This window comes from Mobula hypostoma, chromosome 2, assembly GCF_963921235.1.
Source record: "Mobula hypostoma chromosome 2, sMobHyp1.1, whole genome shotgun sequence".
Classification (NCBI taxonomy): domain Eukaryota; kingdom Metazoa; phylum Chordata; class Chondrichthyes; order Myliobatiformes; family Myliobatidae; genus Mobula; species Mobula hypostoma.
Genome location: NC_086098.1, coordinates 222523113 through 222541446, shown reverse-complemented (window position 1 = coordinate 222541446; position 18334 = coordinate 222523113). Strand labels below are relative to the sequence as shown.

Below are 18334 nucleotides of genomic sequence, written 5' to 3'. Positions count from 1 at the left end.
TTTATCTAGGCCTTTCAAAATTCAATAGGTTTCAATTAAATACACCCCACCACACCCCAATCTTCTAAATTGTAGTGAGTACAGTCCCAGAGTCAAACGCTCCCTGTGTTAACCCTTTCATTCTTGTGAACCTCCTCTGGACTCTCTGTAATGCTAACTCATCCTAGATAAAGGACAGGGGAACCAAAACTGTTCGCACCACTCCAAATGTGGTCTGACCAATGCCTTATGAACAGCAGGAAAGGCATGTGATCTGGAGTGGTCTCCCTTTCTACACCTTCCTGCTGAGTTTTTTGTTGGGCGTGGAGTTGTGTTGTGGGGATTTTGTGTAGAGGTTCTTTATTTTATGGATATTTTGTTTTTGGTCCATTTTCTCTCATACCGTAGTGAATGAGTCCACGGTGACGGAAGCTGTCTCCAGCCATAAATAACTACTATCTGGAATGGCTTTGGTTCTGGTATGGAGGCCATATGGGTCGAAAGGTGCTTATGTAAATACACATTTTTATTCTTACATGTGACTGAAACACTCCATCCTCTCCTGATTCAGTGCCTCAGCCCAAAACCTCAACTGTTTATCCATAGATGCTGCCTGACTTGCTGAGTTCCTCCAACATTCTGTGTGTTATCCTCTATGAGCCTTTCTTTGTCTTTATCCTAACCTGCAACAACATGAATTGGACACGGTTTAATATTTGAGGTATAACTTTACAATTTAGAAAGACTTAACACCAGAAAATCACTCATCCTGCAGATTCGTTCTAAAGAGTTCCCCTCTGGATTAGCGCAATATTGCACTGACAGTAACTGAGAAATCACGCTGTGTCAATGATGTAGTTTCAATTAACCCAACCTTGGATTAATGGATTGGGTCAGTGGTAAATTCATGTGTTTTTAACCATGGCTTGCAGCAGATGTTACAAGCCATGGTAGATGAATTTCTAAACGAGCAACCGAATCTGATAACTCCCTTCTGAATCAAAGACTTTTGAAAAGTTCAAAATTAAAATTCCCTGCGGGGGGGGGGGACTCTATCACTCTGTGGAGGACAAAGTATCACTGACACCAACTTCAGACATTCTCTTTTCTCCCATTGGGCAGAAGATACAAAAGTACGAAAGCACGCACCACCAAGCTGAAGGACAGCTTCTATCCTGCTGTTATCATTCTTAAATGGACCTCTTGTATGATAAGATGGTTTCTGGGCCCCAAAATCTACCTTGTTGTGATCTTTCACTTTAATCAATTACCCGCACTGCATATTTTTGGTAGTTTTTACACATTAGTATTATTTTATCTTGTTCTACCTCACTGCAATGTGTATAAACTATATGCAAGTTTTTCACTCTATCTTGGTACATGTGACAACAGTAAACCAATGTCCACCTTTAAATACAAATGTGGAAACTCCTTAATGGCTGCCTGATGGTACAGGTCGTCCCAGGTAACAAGACGGTTCCACTCCTGTGAACTGTTCATAATCTGGACAGTTCCAAAATCAGAAATGTGGCTGTGCAGAGAGTTCACAGCTTAGAAATATAGAAGGCCATACACCAGGGAAACTCTAGGCAGTTTCTAGAGTAGGTCACATGGTTGGCACAACATTGTGGGCCGAAAGGCCTGTAATATGCTGTAAATTTCTGTGTTCTATGTTCTTGCAGAGCAGAAGATGCCTGCAACCTCACAGTGCTTGCAAATTCATCTTTTTGATCTCCCACATACTTGCTTGTAAGCATTGGCTGGAGAAGTCACGCATTTGTAACCCGAGGAGGAACTGTACTAAAGGTATCGCAACAGCCCAAAACTCCAGACTGTTGTAGAAAAGTGTGAAATGGCACATGAAGCAGTGAGATCGCGTATGCAGTTTGTCTCTGCACTGCTCACAATCCTTGAACATGTCCCTTGGGTCCAACACAACAGAATCAGCACCTACCAATTGGCACAATGCTAGAGCAATCTACAGTCCTGTGGATTTTCATTTCACTGATCCAAACTCTAATATATTGTCCATGCAATTCTGGCTCTTATGGTTAATTTGTTTCATGGTTATATATTTTCAGAATCAAACCAACCAGCAGCTTGTTCTCCAACATCATTCATACTTCCTACTGCAGAGGCATGATGGGCTGAATGGCCTCATTCTGTGCTGTAACATTCTTCGACAGATTTCATTCCCGGCATCACTTATTATTGATGTTAGTGCATTGATCATGTGGATAGGCAGAGGCTTATTCCCAGGGCTGAAATGGCTAACATGAGAGGGCAGTTTTAAGGCGCTTAGAAGTAGGTAGAGATGAGATGTCAGGAGTAAGTTGTTTTTTTTTTCCCAAACACAGAGTGGCGGGTGCATGCAATGGGCTGCTGGGGGGTGGTGGAGGTGGATACAATAGGGTCTTTTTAAGAGACTCCTGGATAGGTACACGGAGCTTAGAAAAATAGAGGGTTATGTGTAACCCTCGGTAATTTCTAAAGTAAGTACATGTTCGGCACAGCATTGTGGGCCGAAGGACTTGTATTGTGCTGTAGGTCTTGCATTGAACTTACCCTACGTCTATCCAATTCATTCTATCATTTCTAAATAGTACAGATTAGTATCTTTGGTTTGCATTGAATCAGTCTGTCATCCAATTGATTTCTCCCATCTCTAAATTACTTTCTCTTTGAGCCAATTGCTTATATTTGAATTTAGTTAAAAGGAACTTGTCAAATGACTTTGAAATTTTAGAGTCTGCTACTTATCCTTTATGTTGTTGTCTCACTAAACACCTACTATGTTCCCATTCTGCCCTCATGATTGTGATTCCATGTGACCATCTTCAGATACTCTTGATGAGGGCTGATTAATGGAGGCATAGCTAACTGATGTGAGTTCACAAATGTCTGATTTCTCCTTTGCTTGCGTATTTAAAACTGCTTTCAATCCATTACAAGAGTAGTCAATTACTGAAGTTAATTAGAAAGGCACACAAGCATTGTAACACTTTCATATTAGATACTGATAGGTTTTGAGTCAAAGTGATAAATGCAATGCCCCAAGCATCAAGGAAGCTGCATTGTTAATGAGTTCAGTATTGAATAAAAAGATGTGATAAAGACAGTCAGACGCAGAGGCTATTTGCTTTGGAAAGGAAGTCCTCAATAACACTACTACCAAGTCTTCTTTCCTTGCTGTCTTTGCATCTTCAACAAATCTGGCTATAATATATCCCGTGTCTTTGCTCAATTCATTAACATAAATTGCACACAATTAAGGATCATCCAGATTCTTGAGGTACCAAATAACAAACCATTTTACAGTAAAACTCCATTAATCTGGCACACTCAACATTTGCAGATTTTCCAGACTATTGGAAGTTGTTGCAACTCTAATATACCTCCAATTCTTTCTTCAAAAGATGTTACAAAGCAATACTACAGTGAACCCCGGAATTTTCAAGGGCTGAGAGAATACAAGAGATTTTGCAGATGCTGGAAATCCAGAGTAACACGCACAAAATGCTGGAGGAACTCAGCAGGTCAGGCAGCATCTATGGAGAGGGAAAACAGTCAGGGTTTTAGAGTGAGACCCTTCATCAGGACTGGAAAGGAGAAGAAGCCAATGTACGGTGGGGGTGGGGAGGAGTATAAGCCGGCAGTTGATAGGTCACCTCTCCCACCTATCACCCCCACCCCATCCACCCAGCTTCTCACTTCATCACTCCCCCTTCACCTGACTTGATCTATCACTGCATTCCATCGATGTCCCGTTGTAACCTACAACAATCTTCTACTCTATCCACAACAGCAGCATTCTGTGTGTCATCTTCATACTTACTAACCCACCTTTCCACTTCCTCGTTATGATGATTATGATTATGAGGACACGCAGTCCCCTTTTATTGTCATTTAGTAATGCATGCATTAAGAAATGATACAATGTTTTTCCAGAATGATATCACGAAAACACATGACAAACCGACTTAAAAATCTAACAAAAACCACATAATTACAACATATAGTTACAACAGTGCAAAGCAATACCGTAATTTGGTAAGAACAGACCATGGCACAGTAAAAGTCTCAAGAAGTCTCTTGAAAGTCCCATCATCTCACGCAGACGGTAAACGTCCAGTGCCGCCAACTTGCCGATGCAGCATCCAGGAAGCATCCGACTACGAGTCTGTCCATAAACTCCGAGCCTCTGACCACCTCTTCGACACCGAGCACTATCTCTGCTGAGCGCTTCAACTCCGGCCCCGGCAATAGGCAAAGCCGAGGATTTGGGGCCTTCGTCTCCAGAGATTCTCGATCGCACAGTAGCAACGGCAGTGAAGCAGGCATTTCAGAAGTTACTCCAGATGTTCCTCTGCACTTCTCATGGCTGTCTCCATCAAATCCGGATCGTGCACGGCCCCCTAGTTACACATAATCGATATTCATTCGGAATGGCCGCACGCGCCGCCATCTTCTCCTCCCTCCTTTCCAAGTCATCAAAGCCATTCACAAAAATCACGAAGAGCAGGGTCTCAGAGAGATCCCTGCACAACAGCACTGGTCACTGACCTTCAGGCAGAAAATACTCCCTCTACTACCACCCTCTTCTTTCTGTAGACAACCCAGTTCTGAATTCACACAGCAAAGTTACCCTGGACCCCAAGCCTCCACCAGGCTTTCTGAATGAGCCTTATGAAAGGCTACAGACCAGCATGTCATTCATTTCAAGAAGACTGAAATATAAGAGAAAGGATGTAATATTGAGGCTTTATAAAGCACTGGCGAGGCCTCACTTGGAGTATTGTGAGCAGTTTTGGGCCCCTTGTCTTACAAAGGATGTGCTGACATCACAAAAATGATTCCAGGATTGAATGACCTGTCATATGAAGAGCATTTGATGGCTCAGAAGAATGAAAGGTGACCTCATTGAAACCTATCAAATGGTGAAAGGCCTTTATAGAGTGGATGTAGAGAGGATGTTTCCTATGATGGGAGAGCCTAAGACCAGAGGGAACAGCCTCAGAATAGAGGGGTGCCCTTTTAGAACAGAGATGAGGAGGAATTTCTTTAACCACAGTGTGGTGAATTTGTGGATTTCTTTGCCACAGACAAAGACAGCTGTGGAGCCAAGTCTTTATGTATATTTAAGGCAGAGGCTCATAGATTCTTGATTAGTCAGGCCATGAAGAGATATGGGGAGAAGGCAGGAAATTGGGGCTGATCAGTTATGATGAAATGGCAGAGTAGACTCGCTGGGCCTAATAGCCTACTTCTACGCAAACAACAGGAATTCTGCAGATGCTGGAAATTCAAGCAACACACATCAAAGTTGCTGGTGAACGCAGCAGGTCAGGCAGCATCTATAGGAAGAGGCGCAGTCGACGTTTCAGGCCGAGACCCTTCGTCAGGACTAACTGAAGGAAGAGTGAGTAAGGGATTTGAAAGCTGGAGGGGGAGGGGGAGATCCAAAATGATAGGAGAAGACAGGAGGGGGAGGGATGGAGCCGAGAGCTGGACAGGTGATAGGCAGAAGGGGATACGAGAGGATCATGGGACAGGAGGTCCGGGAAGAAAGACGGGGGCGGGGGTGACCCAGAGGATGGGCAAGAGGTATATTCAGAGGGACAGAGGGAGAAAAAGGAGAGTGAGAGAAAGAATGTGTGCATAAAAAAGAGTAACAGATGGGGTACGAGGGGGAGGTAGGGCCTAGCGGAAGTTAGAGAAGTCAATATTCATGCCATCAGGTTGGAGGCTACCCATACGGAATATAAGGTGTTGTTCCTCCAACCTGAGTGTGGCTTCATCTTTACAGTAGAGGAGGCCGTGGATAGACATGTCAGAATGGGAATGGGATGTGGAATTAAAACGTGTGGCCACTGGGAGATCCTGCTTTCTCTGGCGGACAGAGCGTAGATGTTCAGCAAAGCGGTCTCCCAGTCTGCGTCGGGTCTCACCAATATATAAAAGGCCACATCGGGAGCACCGGACGCAGTATATCACCCCAGTCGACTCACAGGTGAAGTGATGCCTCACCTGGAAGGACTGTTTGGGGCCCTGAATGGTGGTAAGGGAGGAAGTGTAAGGGCATGTGTAGCACTTATTCCGCTTACACGGATAAGTGCCAGGAGGGAGATCAGTGGGGAGGGATGGGGGGGACGAATGGACAAGGGAGTTGTGTAGGGAGCGATCCCTGCGGAATGCAGAGAGAGGGGGGGAGGGAAAGATATGCTTAGTGGTGGGATCCCGTTGGAGGTGGCTACTTCTACTCCTACTCCTATATCTTATGGTCTTAGGTCAGAATGGGAGTCTACCATACAGTATCTAATTGTCCTGGTTCAGACTCCTCGACATCAGTGAGACCTGACTGGGGCCTGCTTTTTCAAGCACCTTCATTCCATCTGCCACAACAGGCAGGTTTTCCCAGTGACCACCCATTTTAATTCTACTTCCCATTCTGACTGCCTTGATGAGGCCACTCTCAGGTTGGAGGAGCAATACCTTATAGTCCGTTGGGGTAGCCTTCAACCTGACAGCATGAACATTGATTTATCTAACTTCCAGTAATTTCTCCCCCATCCTTCTCTCTTTTTCCATTCACCATCCCGGTTCCCCTCTTTCACCCCCTTCTCTTCTCTGCTACCCATCACCTCCCTCTGGTGCCCCTCCTCCTTCCCTTACTCCCATGGTTTACTCTCCTCTATCACATTTCTTCTCTGTGCCAGGAAACCTTCCTGGACATGGCTAACAAAGTCCGTCCCATCTAAACCTGTGCACTGGGAAGGTGCCAATCACTTTACCTCCTCCACCTATCACCTACCAAAGTCTTACTCCACTCCCCCTTCCCCCACACACCTATTATCTGCCAGCTTGTACAACATCCCCTCCCCCCACCTTCTTATTCTGGATTCTTCCCCCTTCCTTTCCAATCCTGAAGGGTCTCGACCCAATACGTCAACCGACCTGCAGAGTTACTCTAGCAGTTTTCGTGCTACCTAAACAATCTCCCCATTTCAGTTGTGCATTTCCATGAGTACATCTGTTCCCAATTTACCCTTCCAAATCTCCCTCAATGTTAGCAAAACCAAGGAGCTGATTATGGACTTCAGGGGGAGTAAACTGGAAGTCCATGAGCCAGTCCACACCAGGAGATCAGAGGTGGAAAGGGTCAGCAATTTTAAACTCCTTGGTGTTATCATTTCATATCTTGGGCCCAATGGGCAATGCAATTACATAGAAAGCACATGGCGCTTCTACTTCCTTAGAAGTTTGCAAAGATTCGGCACAACATCCGAAACTTCGACAAACTTCTATAGATGTGTGGTGCAGAGTATTTTGACTGGGTACATCACTACCTGGTATGGAAACACCAATGCCCTTGAATGGAAAATCCTACAAAAAGTAGTGAATACAGCCCAGTCTATCATGGGTAAAGCTCTCCCCTCCATTGAGCACATCTACACAGAGTGTTGTCGCAGACAGCAGCATCGATTATCAGGAATTCCCACCACCCAGATCATGCTTTTTTCTCACTGCCGTCATCAGGAAAGTGATACAGGAGTCTCCGAACTCACACCACCAGGTTCCAGAACAGTTATTATTCCTCAACATCAGGCTCTTGAACCAGAGGGGATAACTTAACTCAATTTCACTTGCAACTTCACGGATCTGTGCCCACAACCTATGGACTCACTTCTTGTGGGCACTGATTCTATTAGAGTTATCGGATTTATTGAATATGCCTGCAAGAAAATGTATCTCGGAGTTTGTATATGGTGACATACATGTACTTTGATAATAAATTTACTTTGAACTTCAGGACCTCATCCCTTTTCCTGCCAACATTGTTGGTACCATTATGTTCAGTATCATAACTTCTGGCTGCTCACCCTCACCCTTTAGAATGCTGTGGTTATTGACAACTCCTCAAATTAAAACTGAACTATGGTGTGTTAAACCATCAGAAAATGGAACTAAATGATCTGCCAATTTCAAGGCAATTGCTTTAGGGCTAGAAACCACAGAAGTTTTGCTTTTGATTGAGAACATAACCCAGATATTGTAGGCGGTGGTGAATAAACAATGCTTTCTCTTCACTACTTTCAGACTTGCACATAGACTGTAATTGGATCTTGGTATGGAAATGAATGGTATTTGGCCCACACCCAGAACAAAATAACTGGAGCCCGCCGAATCTTCAACCAATGCCTTCCTGAGACAGAAACTAAAGCAGAAAATACGAGCTAAAGAATTCAATGTCACACCTGGCACAGGAAGTACTACAATTGAAGGATTAATGGTGAAAAAGACAAAACAAAAATCAGAACAACCACAGCACAGAAACAGGTCCTCTGGCCCATCATGTCTATGCTGACCATGATGGCAAATTAAACAAATCCCATTTGCCTGCACACAATCCATACCTTCCTACTGCCGTCAGTCCAGGTGTTTGTCTAAAGCCCTCTTTCATTTTTGCTTCTGCCACCTCCCCTGTTCCAAGCACCTACCACTCAGCCAGTGAGGCGGGGAGGCAAGTCCCAAGGGCTTTTGCTTCTGATCAGAAGCACCCAGCCACCTACCAGTTTGTGTAAATAAAATTTGTCACATCAATCAACCTTCTTTGAACTTTTCTCTTCTCACCTTAAATGTAACCCTCTAGCAGTTAATATTTCTGCTCGAGGAAAAACTATCCTATCTATGCCTCATACTTTATATGTTTTTATCAAGTTACTTCTTAGCCTTTAATATTCCAGAAAAAACAATCCACCTTTGTCCAACCTCTCCTTACAGTTAGAGAAAAATTTTGGTGACTCTCTTCTGCACCCTCTCCACAGCCTCCACATCCTTCCTAGTGGGATTATCAGAGCTGCAAAGAATACTCCAAAGGTGGGGTGGCACAACAGTGTAGCAGTTAGCGTAATGCTATTACAGTGCCAGCTGAGAGATTGGGGTACAAATCCCACTACCATCTGTAAGGAATTAATACGTTCTCCCTGTGACGATGCGGCTTTCAAGTTTCTTTAGGTGCTCAAGTTCCCTCCCACCTTCCAAAGACTACGAGTTAGAGTTAGTGAGTTGCACTGTATGGGCATGGTATGTTGGCGCTGAAGCGAGGTGATGCATGCCCAGCACAATCCACGCTGATTTGATTAGATGCTAATGATGTAGTTTGTTGTTTTTTTTTGTGTACACATGACAAATAAGACAGTGATTTAGGGGATACTTGACAGCAATGGTGACTCGCTGACCAGTCGACAAAACAGAATCACAAACTGACCAGTAAACATTCTGCAGACTGTGTACATCAACCACATATAGAATAGAATATGCTCATTTCTAGAGCACTTTTCATATAGACATTGTAGTTCAAAGTGCTTTACAATGAGATAATGTGCAAACAAGAAAATAAAAGACAAAAAGACATTAATTAAAAGCAAGGTTAAGTCAACAGGTTTCGAGATGGAGTTTAAAAGTGTCAACGGACTGTGCATCCCTTATTATTTTAGAAGCTTAGTTCCAAAAGGCTGACTTGCAAATTAACCTTCAAGGAAGGCATCCGTTAGTCTTGCAAGACCATGGATCTGCGCCTGGACACAACACATGTCCTCCGCTGGGGCTCGAACTCACAACCTTCAAGTCGCTAGTCCAATGCCTTAACCATTTGGCCACGTGCCTGCACTACCTTCAAGGAAGATTGTTTACATTTAAGAGGCTGACGGAAGAAGACCTGAGAACTCAAGCAGGATTACAAAATAAAAGCAATTCTGTGATGTACTTTGGTCCCAGACCATTGAGAGCTTTAAAAATAAATAAGAGAACTTTAAAATCAATTCTACAAGATACAGGAACTCAGTGCCAGGAGTGATACTCTCCCTCATTCTGGTTTTAGTTAACAGTCTAGCAGTGGTATTCTGAGTGAGTTGATGTTTGTCAACAGATTGTTCTAGAAGGCCAGTAAAAAATGCTTTGCATTAATCCAGTCTATGCAATATAAAGGCATGAACTAGTTTCACATGACAGAAACAGACATACCTTTCATCACGTAGAAATGCTGCTCTGGTCACTTACTTAACGTGGGCCAAGTTGCCAAGTTTATAAGTAAGCTTATCTCTTCCAGCTTTGGGACCAACCGGTTTTATCTCTATTGAGTTTCAGGAAATTATCACTCAACATTTGTCTGTTGCAGCCATCCCGGAAGTCAGACAAGGCAGGGTGTTATCATCATCGGGCTCATCCGAGATATACAATTGTGTGCCATCTACACAGAAGTTTAAGCTCTGCAATGATGTCTCCTCAGGTGTAAAGAGAAGAGCAGGGGATCCAGACAACTTCCCTGAGCAACACCAAAAAGTACATTGTTTCTCTTAGAAAACTGCTCCTCTCCAAGACAGAAAACAATCTCTAAGATATGAGCAAAACCAATTGAATGTACTACCAGAGACCAACCCAGTGCTTAAGGATATCTAGAATGTCATGGTCAGTTATGTCAAAGGCAGCACATAAATCTAGGTGAATTAAAACTGAGACCTGTTGGCATTAATGCTGAACCTGATTCTGAGAGAAAGCAAGCATTAGATTTAGGAGGGCAATAAATGATAACGCAAAGGACAGGACTGGTGCCATAAATTTTAAACGCATGTACTTCAGTCTTGAAAAATTGTTGACACACAGTCGACTGTATCTAAGATGCTTTTTGAACACCGTGGCACTGGGCCACTGGGCCTTGGTATACAGTAACTGTGATAGTCAGGGGACCCAGTTCAGATAACTGGCTGTACCCATTTGGCTTTAATCAGATCTCAGTTAAGAACATAAAATCAGGGCCTTTGGAGGTAATAAAATCATTTCAAATAAAAGTCCTATTTAAAAGGGATCTCACATTTTGAAAAGCTAGCTTAAACAGAGTAACCTGGAGTGGTACGAACAGGGGAGGTAGATTTTAAAAAGTAGATTATCTCTGTTAACACCTTTAATAGGATAGTCCAGTCTGGAGGCCTTTGCAGTGACAATGGTCTGAATAGAATGGGTAACATTAACAGAACAGTTGGATGGTGAGGAGAAAGTAGTTTGGGAAGGATCACACACGCCATTCTGTAAACAGTCACCCACGTGGGTTTACCAGGGTGCAGTGGAGTATGTTTGCAGACAGCATCCATGAACCGAGACTGCATGGGTGAAGACCATTGGGTTTAAAAAATGTGGCGCATAGCCAGAATAGATTAAAATTGCCAATGAAGCCCAAGTTCACTGCACCGCATTGCATCTGAAGCCTATCATGTAGAGGAGGAGCCTCCTAAAACCCCCAGAGCCATGACCCAGTGTGAGATAAAAATGTCCTTGCCACTGATATCTAGAAATTCAAGGCACCACTAAAGTCACGACTTGAGCAGCTCAGACTGTTGCTGACCAATGTCATTTGTACCAACATGGTCAACGATCCCCTTCACAGAGGGGTGCTCAGTTAGCAGGTAAGGGAGCTCGCACGTTATATCACAGACAAACACGAAAACAAACAGCTTTGAATTAATCTTCCTGGTGATGGGGTCATGATTATCAGCATTGTTGGAAGTGGGAGAGAAGACAATGGAATCTGCAGTAGCGTTGCAACCCGGGAGGTAGCCCAAAAGCTACCCCAGTTAGGGTGCAGTGGAGGCTGAGGGGTACCTACTGGCGATCTGGAGCATTTCGCCACTCATGATTGAGTTCCTGATACCCCAGGAGTTGGAGGTTGAGACGAGACAGTGCGGGAAACTCTTCTTATCCAGGATGTTGAATCTATTCTGTAGTTGGATTTCTTGTTGTGGAGGAGTGGAGCGATAATACAACAGACCAAGGCTCCACTAAGCAGGAAGTTGAGCTGGTTGATGCCTTGGGCCTGGCTCCCATTTGAATCCAGGGTCATTTGGCTCAGCTAGAGAAGCCTCTGCACGTGGAGCAGTGGAATTGGGCCCAATCCAGGGGACAGTGGAGACAGGCTCTCCTTTGTCGGTGGCTGTGGTAACCATAGTGACTACAGACTTGAGAAACTACTTGCCATCCTTAATCTGATGAAACTGGGATATTCTCCCATTTAGTGTGGCGATTTTCTGGTCACGGCGAAGACAGCCGTCACAGACAAATGGGGAGGTGAAAGGTGTCATGGTCCCTGTCTCCACACAACCAAGTGAAACGGTATCAAGCCTTATCCTTCCCTTATTTCAGTACCAAATCTTTCAGCCAGCAGTGCAGAGGTTCAGACCATATAACCATATAACAATTACAGCACGGAAACAGGCCATCTCGGCCCTTCTAGTCCGTGCCGAACGCTACTCTCACCTAGTCCCACTGACCTGCACTCAGCCCATAACCCTCCATTCCTTTCCTGTCCATATATCTATTCAATTTAACTTTAAATGACAACATCGAACCTGCCTCAACCACTTCTACTGGAAGCTCGTTCCACACAGCTACCACTCTCTGAGTAAAGAACTTCCCCCTCATGTTACCCCTAAACTTTTGTCCTTTAACTCTCAACTCAATATTATAATATAACAGACAACAATATTCTTATTATGGCTGCACACAGACAATGGAAGTGGTAAACTGATTAACTCTATATCAGTGACTGCCTGGAGCCTCTTGGCACATGCTGGTCTCCTGAACCTGAGATGTGGACTGCTTCCAGTACTGAACAGATTCCATGTCATCACCAAAAAGCTACTGGTAGAATACGTGACCTCATGTTAATGTCCTCACACAGGCCAGCATCCCAGTTACTGAGGCTCTCATCATGCACAGACAGTTCCACTGGGTAGGTCATGGCTTTCACATGCCCAGCACGAGACTTCCAAATCAGATTCTCTATTCTGCCCTCTGTTGGGTGGACAGAGGGGAAAGAAAAACTCAGGATGTTCCCAGATCCTCTGGGAGAAACACAACATTTCCAATAATTATTGAGAATCGCTGTCCTCTGACCACTCAGAGTGGAGCAGGAACATGCGTGATGACATGGGGAACTGATACGAGCAAAGAGGCCCAGTATAAATAGCAGGAGGTGCATACCTCCTCTCAAACTGGTGAACCTCATCCCTGCCAAGCAACACCTGCCCTGCAGGAGGTAGAAACAGCCACGTGAGAATCTACAAAACTGAAGTCCTCCTAAGGAACTACCTAAGAAGGAAATGCTGCAAAAATGGGATTGAAGTCTCAAATACTGGTGAACACACACAAAATGCTGGAGGAACTCAGCGTGTTGGGCAGCATCCACAGAAAGGAATAAACAGCCAAATGTTTAGGACTGGAAAGAAAGGAAGGGGGAAGAAACCGGACTGAGAAGGTGGGGGGGGGGGAGTGGAACGATTACAAACTAGAAGGTGACAGGTGAAGCCAGGTGGGTTGTGGGGGGGGGGGAAGAAAGTGAGAAGCTGGGAGGTGAGGGGTGGAAAAGGTAAAGGGCTGAAGGAGGAATCTTGACAGGGTGAGGAGAGTGGACCATGGGAGAAACAGGAGGAGGGGCACCAAGGGGAGGTGACAGGCATATGAGAGAGTTAAGAGGGGCACCAGAGTGGGGAATGGAAGAGGGAAAGGGGAGTTGTAAATATTCCAGCAAGTTAGAGAAATCAATGCTCATGCCATCAGGATGAAGACTACCCAGACAGAATACGAGGTGCTGCTCCTCATCAAATTGCAAGCAAAAGAAAATCTGCTGATGCTAGAAATCCGAGCAACAAACACAAAATGCTGGAGGAACTCAGCAGGCCAGGCAGCATCTATGGAAAAAAGTACAGTCGATATTTCATCAAGAAGTACTTTTTCCATAGATGCTACCTGGCCTGCTGAGTTCTTCCAACATTTTGTGGGCGTGGCCTCATCAAGGCAGTACAGGAAGCCACAGAATGATGGAATGGGGTTTGGAATTAAAATGTTGGCGACTGGGAAATCCTGCTTGTTGTGGATGGAACAAAGGTGATTGATCAAGTGGCCCCTCAATGTACATTGGGTCTCAACAATGTAGAGAAGGACACGTTGGGAACATTGGATACAGTAGACGACCCCAACAGATTTGCAGGTGAAGTGTTGCCTCACCTGGAAGGACAGTTTGGGGACCTGAGTGGAGGTGACAGAGGAGGTGAATGGGCAGGTGTAGCACTTCTTCTGCTTGCAGAGATTAGTGACAGAAAAGAGATTAGTGCAAGGTGATGAATGGACAAGGGAATAATGGAGAAAGAGCAATCCCTGTGGAAGGCGGATAGGGGGAAGGTAAAGATTTCTTTGGTGGTAGGATCCCATTGAAGATGATGGAAGTTGTAGAGAATGACATGTTGGACATGGAAGCTCTTGGGGTGGTAGGTAAGGACAAGAGGAATTCTATCTGTATTAAGGTGGGAGAAAGATGGGAACTGGAGGAGATACATCAATGGAAGAGGAAGGAAACCCCATACTTTGAAGCGGGGGGGGGCATCACCGATGTTCTGGAAAGGAAAGCCTCATCCTGGTAACAAATGTGGTGAAGACAAAGGGACTGAGAAAATGGAGTGGCATTTTTTTTTAAAACAAGTGATAGGGTGGGAAGAAGTATAGCTAAGATAGCTGTGGGAGTTGTTAGGTTTATAAAAGTTTTGCTCCAGAGATGGAGACAGATCAAGAAAAGAGGAGGGGAGTGTCAGAAATGAACTAAGTGAATTTAAGGGCAGGATGGAAGTTGGAGGCAAAATTGATTAAATTGACCAGCTCGGTATGGGTGCATGAAGCAGTATCAATGCAGTCATTGTTATAGCGCAGAAAGAGTTAGGGGGGCATTACTAGTGAAGTTTAGAACATGAACCATTCCACACAGCCCACAAAAAGGCAGGCATAGCTGGGGGGGGGGGAAGAGCGTGGGCAGCCATGTGGGTGCCCATGGCTACACTTTGGTTTTGAGAAAGTGGCAGGAGCTGAAAGAGAAATTATTTAGTGTGAGAGACAATTCCACCAGATGGAGGAGTGTGGTGGCAGAGGGAACCGGTTGGGTCTGTCGTCAAGAAAGAAGCGGAGAGTTTTGAGGCCTTCTTGGTGGGGGGGGGGGGCGGTAGAAACATCCATGGTGAAAATGAAGTAATCAGCTCCAGGGAATTGACAGTTGTTTTTAAGATTGAGAGCATGTGATTGAAGTGTCACAGGTGTACACTGGAAGGAACTGAACCAAGAAGGATAGAATAGAGTTGAGGTATGCGGACACAAGTTCAGTGGGGTAGGAGCAGGCAGTAATAATGGGCCTACAGACAGTCAGGTTTGTGGATCTTGGTAGGAGGTAGAAATGAGCAGTGTGCGGTTAAGAACTCTGAAGTTGGTGGCAGTGGATAGGAGATCTTCATAGATCTTGAGTTTGGTGATGGTGCAGGAGATAATGGCCTGATGGGCCTGAGTGGAGACCTTTTCCAGGGGTAAGCAAGAGGAGATATCAACTATTGATGAATACCATTGGATAACACAGTACGCTTTTCACTCTTTCGGCTATTTCCCACATGAACCTGAGAACTTTATTGGCAGCAAGTGTCAGCGACAACTTCATCAGGAAACTAATGCTTTCCTTAACTTTAGTACACAAAGCCAGAAATTGTACATGGTAAATTCTTTAACATAGACAGCACCAGTACGGTCATCTGCAATTTACAGGAAGGAGATATTGAGCTTAGTGACATGGTGTCCAGACAACAACCTTTCCTTCAATGTCAGCAAACAAAGGAGCTGGTCATTGATTTCGGGGGGGGGGGGGGAGAAGGGAGGGTGACACATTCCTGTCTTCATCAAAAGTGCTGAGGTTCAGAGGACTAAGAGCTTTAAGTTTCTAGGAGTGAACCTCACCAACCTGATCCAAGCACAAACAAAAAAAAGCTCACCAACACCCGCACTTTCAGAGGCTAAAGACATTTAGCTCCTGACGCCCCTTACCACCTTTTAATTGATGCACCATAGAAAACATCCTGTCTGCATGCATCACGACTTGTCAACTGCTCTGCACGTCACTCATGGAACTGTCGAAAGTTGTAGAAACAGCTCAAAACACCGTGAAGACTAACTTCCCCTCCATGGATTCAGTCTTCACTTCCCTCTGCCTCAGTAAAGCGGTCTGCATAATCAGACCCCACTCACCCCAGCCATTCTCTCTTCCCTCTTCCATGGGGCAGAAGATTAGATTAGATTAGATTATGAGGACACTCAGTCCTCGTTTATTGTCATTTAGAAATGCATGCATGCATTAAGAAATAATACAATGTTCCTCCAGAGTGATATCACAAAGAAAAACAGGACAAACCAAAGAATAACACTGACAAGACCACCTAATTATAACATATAGTTACAGCAGTGCAAAGCAATACCATAATTTGATAAAGAGCAGACCATGGGAATGGTTAAAAAAAGTCTCAAACTTCCGATCGACTCCTGAGAGTCCCCAATAGCAGGCGGCAGAAGGGAGAAACTCTCTCTGCCATAAGCCTTCAGGCACCGACAACTGTCGATGCATTGGAAGCACCCGACCACAGCCGACTATGAGTCCGTCCGAAAACTTCCAAGCCTCTCACCAGCCCTTCGACACCCAGCACTTCGACCCCATCCCGGCTGCCGAGCAACAAGTAAAGCCGAGGACTCGAGGCCTTCCCCTCCAGAGATACCACAAGACACCAGCTTCTACCCCACTGTTATAAAACTATTTAAGTTTCCTGGTATGATAAGTTGGACTCGACCTCACAATCTACCTCGTTATGATCTTGCATCTTATTGTCTCCATGTACTGCACTTTCTCTCTAGCTGTTACATTTTATTCTGCATTGTTATTGTTTTACTTTGTTCCACTTCAATGCACTGTGTAATGATCTGAATGATGAGTATGCAAGGAAAGCTTTTCATTGTATCTTGCTACATGTGACAATAATAAACCAATTCCAGCTTTAAGAATTTCCAAATCTTTAAAAGAAATAAGATACCACTTTTACCTGTCCTTTCAAGCTCATCACTCTCAAAGCTGCATAAAAAATCAGTGTCACTGTCCACAGCTTGGGCCCCGTTTTCTTCCGCTACATCCGAATCCCCGAAGCTCAGCGTCCCGCTCAGGCGGGCGGACACCCCGTCCGTCTCGTCGTAAAGTTCCGATCTCTCGGGAAAGTCTTCCGCCGTTTCATCAGCAACACCGCATTTCTCAGCTTTCCTCCGAAACCTGTGGAGAAGTTTCGAGGCCATGTCCTGCACTCTGCAAGCAAGAGCACGTAACTGTTTACAGCCGAGTGGTGCACTCTTAAAGCAGCACTCATTCGAAGATGCAATGCACTGGGGTAAAGCAATTGAACTTTATCAGAACGTCGAATTTTGCATGAACATTAAATGTTTCCAGTTAAAGAGTGTATTGCGACATTGTATTACCAGTACTCGTGGAATTGCAGTAACACACAGCGCTTAACCCCACTGGAGAGGCAAGGCAACAAGTTACTCTCCACAACAGAAGGCGCTGGCCGGGAGCCGCCCACGGGAGGCAGGAAGCTGCTGCTTAACGACCAGTCTATGGAAGACATTCAGCCAATGCATACGGGTTTAGCAAGAAATAAATTAGAGTCGAGCGGAGGGAGGGTTGTTGGTCAGCACACAAATGGAGCGGGCAGCCTCGCCCGGCTCACAACCCCCCCCCCTTCCTCCACATCCATCCCCCTCGCCGGGGCAAGTCAGAGGCCCGGCCTCGCACCGTGCGTCCGCCGCTACCAACGTGCGACGCGAGCTCGGCTGCTTTCCTGGGACTCACCTGGACAGCTACCGAGGTTTCATGGCCGGCTCCGCTCCCTCTCCGCCGGGGAAACGTTCCCCGCCTCTCGCCTGACTCAACACAAGAACCGCCCACTGCTGGCGTTGGCAGGATTTCGGTGCAGCCGCCCAACTCCCGGCTGCTGCCGGCCGCCGGTGTGTACCCCCCAAACCCCCATCCATCCTCCCTCGCTCCCTCCCTCCATCCCGCGACGGCCGAGAGAGGCGGGACTGCCACCGAAGGCCGAGGCCGGGGCAGGAGGGGAATGTAGCGACCGTGATTTAACACGGAAAGTAAACACAGTACTTCAGTAAACAAAACCTCAGGGAATGAGTTGGACGCAGAAAGTTCATTGAGAGTAAAGCATCACTCAGCCTGGTACCCTGACGTGAAAGTTTGCAATGGTTTAACATGAGTATTGACCGGAAACCCTGCTTTGCTGAGTAGATGGGGGTTTCTCGACTAAAAAATGATTGCGACTGCCAATCGAGGATTGTGGAAAGGATCAAACAGGGACGCCATCGCTGAATGGACGTGCGCCGTCCCTTGCATTAATCTTTCCACGTATGCAGAGTTCCCGTTGTGTGTGTGTGTGGTCGAGGGGGGTGGCTGGAT

At 45.4% G+C, this 18334-nt stretch overlaps 1 protein-coding gene across 2 annotated transcripts in view; it reads right to left on the bottom strand.

The window, feature by feature from the left end:
- Positions 1-17908, bottom strand: part of snx21 (sorting nexin family member 21) — a 64656-nt gene extending 46748 nt beyond the window's left edge. Inside the window, exons 1-2 of one of the 2 annotated variants that reach the window (XM_063041537.1) lie at positions 17720-17908; positions 16923-17176 (exon numbers count right to left, since the gene is read on the bottom strand). In XM_063041537.1, the coding sequence (XP_062897607.1) occupies positions 16923-17166 (244 nt within the window). In that variant the 5' untranslated portion in view covers positions 17167-17176; positions 17720-17908. Of the gene's footprint in view, positions 1-16922; positions 17683-17719 lie in introns of those variants that run through there. The other variant, XM_063041538.1, reaches the window with a different exon arrangement.
- Positions 17909-18334: the final 426 nt, after the last annotated feature.